Source organism: Oxyura jamaicensis, chromosome 19 (genome assembly GCF_011077185.1).
Source record: "Oxyura jamaicensis isolate SHBP4307 breed ruddy duck chromosome 19, BPBGC_Ojam_1.0, whole genome shotgun sequence".
Taxonomy (NCBI): Eukaryota; Metazoa; Chordata; class Aves; order Anseriformes; family Anatidae; genus Oxyura; species Oxyura jamaicensis.
Window position 1 is genome coordinate 5702176 of NC_048911.1, and position 10058 is coordinate 5712233.

The 10058-nt window shown below is 38.5% G+C and overlaps 1 protein-coding gene across 1 annotated transcript; it reads left to right on the forward strand.

Annotated features, from left to right (window-relative positions):
* The first annotated feature begins 6 nt into the window (after positions 1-6).
* KCTD7 (potassium channel tetramerization domain containing 7) lies at positions 7-7343 on the forward strand. Its single transcript, XM_035342916.1, has 4 exons — positions 7-369; positions 1114-1283; positions 3439-3617; positions 4141-7343. The coding sequence occupies exons 1-4, from the start codon at positions 226-228 to the stop codon at positions 4515-4517; spliced, it is 870 nt and encodes a 289-aa protein (XP_035198807.1). The 5' UTR covers positions 7-225; the 3' UTR covers positions 4518-7343.
* The last annotated feature ends 2715 nt before the right edge of the window (positions 7344-10058 follow it).

A 10058-nucleotide genomic window follows, 5' to 3' on the forward strand; every position in this document is an offset into this window, starting at 1 on the left:
CCGTGTGGGGCTGGCGGGGCGGCGGGCGGCGGGCGCAGCGCTCGGGGCCCGGCTCGGCCCGTCGCGGCTCGCCTCAGGGCCCGCAGCCGCCCCCCGGCCGTGCCCTGGGGATGCTCCGTGCGGCCGCCGAGCCTCGGGCTCCTCCTCTCGGCCCTCCCTGAGCCTCCCGGCTCCTGTTTAGCCCGGTGCCGTCCCGTCCGCTCCCGCCGAGCCGCAGCCAGCGGGATGGTGGTAGTCACAGGGCAGGGCAGAGCCAGCCGAGACCCGGATGAGGCCATGTCGAGCTCGGAGGCGGAGGATGAGTTCCAGGAGCCGGCCACCCCCACCGCAACCCAGGCAGGAGAAGCGCTGCCGCTGCTGCCGCAGCAGGTAAGGGCGCCGGGGCTCCCTGCCCCCGGAGGGCCCGGGTCTGCGGCACCCACAGCCCCAGAGCTCCGGGATTTCCTCGTGTCCCTGCCTGCCCGGTGCCGTTCCCGTTATTTCCTAAATCCTTGAAGCCCCTCGCGGCTTAATTTGGTACCTTGGCAGCGGTACGCCCAATATCCATCCGTGTTTGAACTTGACAGGTGCAGATAGGTCTTTATTCCGGGGCTGGAGCATCTTATGGTGAGCTGTGAAGTTTCTGGGGCCTGCTGTAAGCCCAGTCACCGACAGAATTACTGAGTGCTCAGCCTAAACGAACCGGTGCCACAGTAACTGACGGCAAGTCCCAGGACTGGCCTTGGGAGTCGTCTGCCCCCTGCCTTTTGTTTTTATGGAAGAGGGAGGGGAGGTTTTGTGCTTGTTTTTTTCCCCAAAAGAACCAAAAGGAAACATTAAAGCTCTTAATGAATATCTGGTATTAAAATTGTAGTTATTACTGCTGTTTCAGACTTCCATCCTCAATGACACCATTCACTGATTACACCCAGAAGCCATCTGAAGTATTCAAGGTGTTAACCCTTGAACCTTGCTGCTTTTTGGCAACAGGCCAGGGAAGAGGCACTTGTCAGACCAAATGGTGTCACAGCAGCAGAGACTGCGCTGCGCCCTGTGGAAGTTCTCACCTGTTTGGCCTACGTGTGTTTGCAGCGCTCTCTGGGCTTGTTTCTGATGATGTGATTGCTTTTTCAGTTTCCAGAAGTTGTCCCACTAAATGTAGGAGGCATGCATTTTACAACACGGCTGTCAACGCTGAGACGTTATGAGGATACAATGTTGGCGGCTATGTTCAGCGGAAGACACTATATTCCAACTGATGCCGAAGGCAGATACTTCATAGACAGAGATGGAGCTTACTTTGGGTATGTGCGGTGGTGGCCTCAGCACCTTGCTTCTCAAGTGGTTACTGAAGAAAATAGTTTTTAAGGAAAAATAAGTTTTATCTTTATTTCTTCTGGTTAAATCATATTTGCAAAGTAGGCTTTAGGAAAACGTGACTGGCATGCATTCCTGACTTCTAAGCACCTCAAAGAGAAAATGAATTGCAGCATATCACAACTGAAAACAATTCATTTCATTTCTAAGGGCTTAAGTTTTACAGTGGAGAAAGAAAAATACAAGTAATACTTTGAATTTGTGCGTTGTCTCCTCTGGAGTATCTACTTTCAATGTATCAAAACATTTAAAAGAACTTACTTGACATTGCTTTTATATGAAGCTTTTTGTACCACAGTACTTTTCAATTAATATTCCAGTGTTTATGATAAAGAGGGAACGGAGGGGATGCACCTAGGTTACTTAAGCTATTGAAAGAATGATGTTTTCAGTGTTTAACAGGATATTTGTGGATATTAATCCAAGTCAAGTTGTGCAGTCGTGTGTTAAGAAGACCCGTCCAAAAATTGTCTAATTTAGATGCTTGACTGATTTAAACTAGTCTACTCTATTAAAACTGCAATGATTAGAGGAATATTTCACTTCCTATAAAATTCCCATTATATCAAGTTCTTTTTTTTGCGTGTTATGTCTTTAAACCATATTTTGAGTTGTTTATAATTCTTATCACGTATCTGAACTTAGTTACATTTATATTTTGCTTATCAGACTGTTGCCTCTAGGTACACTATACCGCTCATTTTGAATACAGTTAGTCACATCCGTAAGTGCTGGATTTCCCCTGAATGAGAATATGCAAAGGGGAAGTATTGTTTGGCTTTAACTAATGCATTTCTGAAAATATAAATGGACAGCTAACACAGTGTCTCTGCCTCTGATGGGTTTCAACTTTCCAAGAAGAAAGAGTCATCAAAGTATATGTGCTTTTTGGTAAGTGAATAACTTACCTTTGGTGCTCTTCAAAAATACATTATATTAAAATGTGACGGAGGACAAAAACATGGCTTAAAGATCTTATTTTTAAATTATTTTTTCCTGGCCATGCCATATTCCTTCACTTTCAGGATTTGTTTTTGAAACTTTGTAGCATTTGTGTAGGTTTAGTTAAATTAACCCTGATCTTACTAATATTCTGCTTGAATTGTAAGATTTCCTGTGAGATTGCAGGAAATGATTTTTATCTTTGCTAGCAAGGCTCATAGTTTAAGATCTTCACCCAAGGCACACTTTGCAATTTAACTTCTATTTCTTGTTTCTCCTTTGTAGACATTTCCTTCATCTCTTCATCAGAGAAGGATTGAATTATTTTCAAAGCACATTTGGATTTTACCTTAATTTGAGGCAAAAATAGATTAAGCCACTGCAGTTATTTGAAAACAATGATTTTTTTACATTTGGCAAATTAAAAGTTCCTGCTACTGTGTTGGAAAATCAATTCATTTCTGATGTTACTGATCTGAATTCAAAATACAGCAGGAACAGAAAGCCGCGTTAGCGCTTGCTGTGTTTGTTGACATTATAATGAAGATTACAGCAATGCTTGTTTTACCTGATATGGTCCATAATAGGTGGCTAATGCTTATAAAATGATTTCCCTGTTAAAAATCTTGCAGCTTAAGTGTTGCAGAACCACAAGGAAATGTTCTCTTTTTTAATTGATTATTATTTTTGATTTTAAAAAGTGTATGGCCCTGATCCTGTTAAAAGTACACCTCCTTTGCAAATGCAGCATCTGTTCAGCTAGAAGCTTGGTTCTGGGTGGGATAAAATGTCCATGCATTTGAAAATCAGGAAGATTATTTTGTCACAGACATGATTTTTGAAATACAGTGACTTCAATATCTTTGCCATGTTGATATTTTTTATATTTTATATAAAATATATTGGCATTTTTTTGAATGTGTTTTGACATTAGCAGTCGAAAGGTAAAATACTTGAACTGGAGGCTTGAAAATGGCAAATGCTTTTAACAATGTGTGTTAGAAATGTAACTCACACTTACTTCAGTTACTGAAGATTAAGGATTTCTATCTCAGTGAACAATGAATAAGTTTCCTTTCCCATGCACGACGGTTTTGGCGGAAACTTGTTAATTAATAGTATTTTTTCCCATTTTTTTAGAGACATACTTAACTTTCTGCGATCTGGTGACCTGCCACCAAGAGAGCGAGTGAGGTCAGTTTACAAGGAAGCTCAGTATTATTCCATAGGACCATTGCTAGACTATCTGGAGGATGTCCAGCCTCTTAAAGGAGAAAAAGTTAGACAAGCTTTCCTGGGCCTAATGCCATATTACAAAGGTAAATAAACAGAGTAGTATTGACTGCTTTCTTCCAGCATGATTCAAGTAGTATATGTGGTGTTCTCAGGCCTGCTTTCAGCCTTCAAACTAATTCCATTGTATTTTAAAAGTTTTTATGTACCTTTCATGCTATTTAGATCCTTGACGTTTCCACGTCAGCTTTGTTCCTGCTGTGTCTGAGGATGTGGAGTTTTATGCTGTCTTAAAAGGGAGCAAGATCTAGGTCATAACATGCAAGGCTTATTATTGAACGAGAAGGTTTCTGCGCCTCTGCATCTGTTCCGTTAGGCTCTGCAATTGAATAATTCTGGGCATATAGTAAGGACACAGAATTAACATGATAACTGAGATGGATTTAATTAATATGGAATGTATCTAGCTGCGTGCAGCTTACACTTGCTAATACTCTATTAAGAATAACATGTGAAATTGTGCAGAAATATGTTTCACAGGGAAAAAATGCATTGGTTTTCTTTTACTGTGTGCTTCATTGTTGTTTACAACTTCTTACTGTTTTTTAGATCATTTGGAACGGATAATTGAAATAGCAAAGCTTAGAGCTATGCAAAGAAAAGCAAGGTTTGCGAAACTGAAAGTCTGTGTCTTCAAAGAAGAGATGCCCATCACTCCCTACGAATGCCCCCATTTCAATTCTTTACGTTTTGAAAGGAGTGAAAGTGAGACAAAGCTGTTTGAACATCACTGCGAAGTAGATGTATCTTTTGGACCTTGGGAGGCTGTAGCTGATGTTTATGACCTTCTGCACTGTATTGTGACAGACCTGTCTGACAGAGGGATAACTGTGGATCATCAGTGTATTGGTGTGTGTGATAAACACCTGATAAATCACTATTACTGCAAGCGTCCTATCTATGAGTTCAAGATCACTTGGTGGTGAGTTATTTTGCCCAGAGCAGTGCAGGGGATGAAAGGACTTCTGGATGACGATTGCTTTTAATATTTTTGCAACGTGTCTCTGGAAATGCATTGCTGCTAACGTATATTGGAATCAGTCTGCTGAAATGTTGGCTAATGCTTAGCTGTTCAGCAAAGAGGAACCCGCTACAGAGGTTGAAAAACCTCTGAAATGTTTAAAAACCAGCCTGAAACAAGACTGTTGGCTCAGGTACCTTAATGAGGCACAAAACAAAGTCACCTCACGGAAATTATGGAGAGGAGTGTCTAACATTGGAAAAAAAAAAACGTGCCACCTACCGTGTGGCTTTAGTATCTTAGTCTGCAAAGCGGATATAACAGATCTCACCTGCATTATTATAAAGCCTGGGGTGCTAATAATGCTGATATAACGTGGTTGAATTTTACCCACTTAGAAATGTTTTAGTCACTACTTAAACTTGCCACTTTATAAAATTGAGTAACATCCAGCACAGAGATTCTGGAAATGTAATTTTGATGTAATAGACAATTAAAAAAAAGAGTATTCCCTATATATTATTACTTGTGAAGATTAAGCTATATTTCTTTTTTTTTTTTTTTCTTAATTATGAATCTGCATTGTGAATTATAATACTATATTTCAATTGTTTCCATTGTTATAAAAAAAAGAACAGCAGATTTGGAATATATTCCTTAATGCTTTTAGGAATAATTACTGTTCATGGAAGACTTGTGCCTGTTTTTAGCCTTAGAAATTCTAAATGTTTACAGTATCTACAAAACGAAGCTCTATAGAATCAGGTCATTTGCAAAGGCTTTTGGTAAATGAGAAAACTCCATATGTATGTTCCTATTAGCAGAAGTAGGAGGAATATTTAATGTGTATTATTTTATTACTGACTCTTTTTACATTCTGTGATATTAAACTTTGTTCTAGAGTTAGTCAAATGACAAGTACTAACCTTTGCCTCAACTTTGGACAATTAAGTCTCATTTTCAACATTCTTGTTGACCCTTCTTGGTGTAATATCAGGACTTTTTTTTTTTCAGCCTTCATATTCAAATGTACTGGTTGATATGTGGAGAAATATCTGGGAAGTAAATTCCTTTCCATACTGGAGGAGGCACCCATTACAGAATCGTATTCTTTTCAAAAGGTAGTTGTTGCAGTTCTGTCAATTAATAGCCATCTGCTGAAGTTCAATTACTTCATGTTCAAAACTGAAATACAGATCTAAACAGCTGAAGGTGCAGAAAACTCAAGTATTTTTTAAAAAAGATCCCACTTGATGTGACCTCAAAATACTCTTGAGGAGAGAGAGAAAGTCAATGTTTGCATATTACATTCCGTTGGATTAGTTAATCCAAGAAAGTTAATTAAACTTCTGACCAAAATGCTTTTAAGAAATGTGTTAATTATAATGATCAAAATTCTCAGTTACCTGAGGAAGTTTTTAGAATAATTATTAAAACTTTATGATAAAATTGTCTTGTAAAAATATTTTGAAGAGGCTAATTGTTTGCATCAATTAACCTTCGCACTTTTATGTATTTAATTTAGGGATTTTTATTAAATTGTCTCTCCGAGGTAGGGACACATAGCTCTAATGATCTCATTTCAAATGTTTACTTAGGGTCATTGTCAAGTACTGAGCTTCAGGTCCAGACCTTAAATTTGGAAAGGGATTGGGGTGGAGGCAGGAAGGGGAGGAAGGCAAATGTCACGTCTGTGTATTTGTATCTTATTTTAAGTTGGGTTAAACTGTTTTCTTACATACTGGCCTTTCTGTTACAAGTCACTGTACTTGTATTTGACAACCTAAAATCACACGTCAAACAAACTAATAAAATCTCCCTAAACTGAGAGGAAGCTTGCATGATTTCTTCGCTACTCTGCTAGCTTTTTTATTTTTATTTTTTTCAGGGAGTCTTAAATTACAAACCACAATTTCCAGTAAAATGACGTAAAAGCTTAAAGCTGAGGCTTACAGAGTTTTGGCTGTTTATATACCTCAGAGTTTCCAGCATCAGTGTATTCAGAAGCCCTGATGAGAATCCCAGTTTTACTGGGATTTTACTGATATATTTTGCCACTTCCCGTATATATATATTAACATGGGACATTGTTCTGGTTTGAATTTCAGCACTACTTGTAGAAATGGAACACAGTCTGACTTAACAGTAAGATCTTTTTGGGGGTGGAGGCCTAAGAATTGTTCTGTTATCTTAGAGAAGCTATGATGATAAAATTCCTGTTTAAATCGTTTGCTAATTTTTAATATGCACACACTGATATTTTATTTTTTTCCCTGCTAATTATTGAAAGAAGTGTGGAAGTAAGGAAGACTACCTAACCAAAAAGATAAAAATCTTGGTCTGTATCAGGTGCATCTTAATTGAAACTTTCATCCTTCATGTCCTCCCGAAGACAGAAAACATTGTGCAATATTGACAGAAAGCATGGATTTGAGCCAACATGCTTTCACTTAGCACATACATTCTGCGTGTTGTGATTTGTACAAATGAATATTGTTAGTGACTACACTTGTTCTAAGCAGTCTTTGTTTACAATGGTTTAGATTATATTGCCTAATATGTATTCGTTTTTTGACAGAAACAGGAGAGTTGTGCAGGCAGATGTCAGAGGAATATAATCTAATAACTGGTTTATATAACGTTATTGACTTATCTTTTCTTGGCATATAACGTAATTTTGGAAATTCTGCGTTTGCAACAAAAATGTGAGTAGCTGATCTGTGTTAAGATGATTGGTTTTGTATATCATGAATGCTGTATAATTGTCTAATTAAACTAAATGCCTATGTAATACTGCTTCATTTATTTATTTATTTACTTCAAGAATTTCTTGATGTCTGGCTAGGCCAGAGGTTTGCTAGAACGTACCTATTTCCCTGTGTTTAAACGTTGTTGTTTTTTTTTCCCCTTACTTAAATGTTTTTGTCACTTTAATACCTACATTGCTGCTTTTGTGTACACAAACCTTTAAATACCTTGTGGCTGCAAACTGACGCCATGTCCTTGGACAAATTGGCTGCGCAGATTTCACGTCATTGAAATAATATTGTAATGAACATCACTTTTGCAGGTATTAAAAGAACAATGCATGTCAGTTCATTTAGCTCATTCAGCGTGAAGGAAAGATATTCTTCCTTCCATGTTCTGAGACAGGATACATGCCATTTTTGGTTCCAAAATGATGTACAGGAGCATGGGTGTTTAGAATCAATTTTTTTTCCTCCTAAATACGGAATCTCAAATATTTTCAAAGCACAGACTAAATATCTGCACTGCAGTGGTTTCCCTGCTTTTTATGACTACCGGGTGATAATGGCAAGAGTGTTTAGGGATGCTTATTTAAAAAGTAGAACTGTCAGATATTTTTGAAGTTGCTGTGTGTATAAACACACACTCATATACGCATTGCTTAGTGTTTTTTAACATGGAGGAAAGAGAGATCTTAGTATCAGCACTTATGTTAAGTATCCTAGCCAATTTCACAGTACAGTAGATATTCCTGCACCAGTTTTACATTTGTAAAACTGGAAGGATGCCTACTTGTCATTGTAAAACACTCATGAAAAGATGTTTGTGTGGTGTTCTGTGGTCAATGTTTATATAATCATCCACTTAACGGCTGTTGATTTCAAGAGTTAAAAATTTGTTATTTCTACTTGCTCTATGTAGTCATCTGAAAGACTTGTTGCTGAACTTCTGTCCTCCTTGGCCTCCTTGGAGGGAAGTGAAAGTGCTAGGAACTTTGTCTGGGAAGCCTTGGAGCTATTTACAGATTCTCCTGGTGCGTGTTTTCTTCTGAAACTGCTCGATATTTTTAAAGCTGATTATTAACCCAGTCCTGTAAGCAAGGATCAGTTTCTGCATTGATGATTTTTTTTTTTTTTTTGGCTTGTTTTGAGGCTTTTCAAGTTTCCATTATCTGAACTGCAAAAGCAGTAAGACTTCTACGGAGCCTTATGATGGGTTTTTAAATTGTAGAAGTCTGCCTGGGAGACACCATGATGTAGTGTACCCGAACACATGTATTTGTTAACGTGCATATTTTAGGGATTTTGTTGGGTTTGTTCAGTTCTGTAACACTCTTTCCTGAAACTAGCATGGGAACTAAGGGAACAAGTTCAACATCAGGTGTCTGGTAAGCCTGCTTATGCCTTCGATATCCCTGCACTCATTTTGTTAATTTCATCCAAGAGGTGTTCAATATATGAAAAAGTAAAGGCTATCACAGAGGAGAATCAAAAATCTCCCGATTCTCAGCAGGAGTCCTTTAGGAATAAGTACCTATTGATGCAATTTCAGCCTCCATTCTCCTGCTCTGCTTTGGTGGGTCTGGCTTCAGCAGCGAAGCGAAGTCGTCACAGGGTTAGACCTCGCTAGCCTAAGTCCTTGAAGGCAAATGTCAAAGACTTCTGTCATGTGAGATATGCATAAGATTGTGAGATTTGCATAAGCACAAAATCTGACCTTTTCTGAAGTGGTTGTTAACATTCCAGCAAACTTTGAAGGGTTTTGATATTTTAAACTGTTTACCTGATAGCTTTGTTAAACGGCCATCTGCTTTGAGCCATATCGTTCCAATGTATGTATTGTGTAAGGTAGAGATACTTGGCCAGTTCTTTTATTTGTGGTTCTCAGCATATCTGCGTTTTCCTCATGGAATCTGAAGCCCAGTAAGATTGTATTCAGGCCTGGGGCAGTGATCAGCAGCTTGTTTCACGCGTATCATGTGAATTGAGCATGTGCTGCTTGTCACACAAATGAAAGTGGGAAGGAATCAGTTCTGCAGTGTTATTTCCCCAGGGACAGACCTCACCAGCTCTGTAGGAGTAAGTCAGTCGGGTCCTGCTCTGCACTTTCCCACATCTCCATTTTTGGGATGAACTCTAAGAGGCATGAGGAGATGAGGTGTCTAGCTTGAAGATTCACAGTGAGATAAGGACTGACGGGATTCCCCCTTGGTCCCTTCTCCTTTATGTAACTGTTAAGATGTACAATTCCATGTGCAGAAAATCTACTACTTCTCTCTGCTGCAGCCTGGGATTTTTTTTCTAGGTGAATACCCAGTCAGTTCTAACCTTCAGGATTTTTTTAGTATTAAAATATTGTGACGGATAGTTGCTATAGAGTCAGTGAAAATCTTATTACTGACAAACATGTGAATAAGTAAATTAAACAAAAATCTTATTTGCTGAATAATCCCTTCAATTTCACTCTTCTGCTTTAATTTGACTGAAGACTTAATAATAATAAAAAGCTCTTACATCTTTTAACGGCTGACATCTCTTTCAGAGTGAGTGATATGTATTCAGTCTAAGTACCTGTATTTTGGGGTTTGAGGACTTGTTTATTGCTTGTTATGAGCATGAGCTAAAGCTCTGATCCATCTTTTCAGTTTTTTTTTTTTTTTTTTTTTCCTTTAAATATATATATATATATATATATATATACACACACTTAGAGGTTGTGATTTTCTAATTTCACTTAACTTGTGTGAACCCTGGCAGTT

What these genes read in the sequence shown, in the direction of transcription:
- KCTD7 (XM_035342916.1), top strand. Translation starts at nt 226, where the DNA reads ATGGTGGTAGTCACAGGGCAGGGCAGAGCCAGCCGAGACCCGGATGAG. An exon ending in TGCCGCTGCTGCCGCAGCAG is followed by an intron (nt 370 to 1,113) that starts GTAAGGGCGCCG and finishes TTGCTTTTTCAG; the next exon opens with TTTCCAGAAGTTGTCCCACT. An exon ending in AGAGATGGAGCTTACTTTGG is followed by an intron (nt 1,284 to 3,438) that starts GTATGTGCGGTG and finishes CCATTTTTTTAG; the next exon opens with AGACATACTTAACTTTCTGC.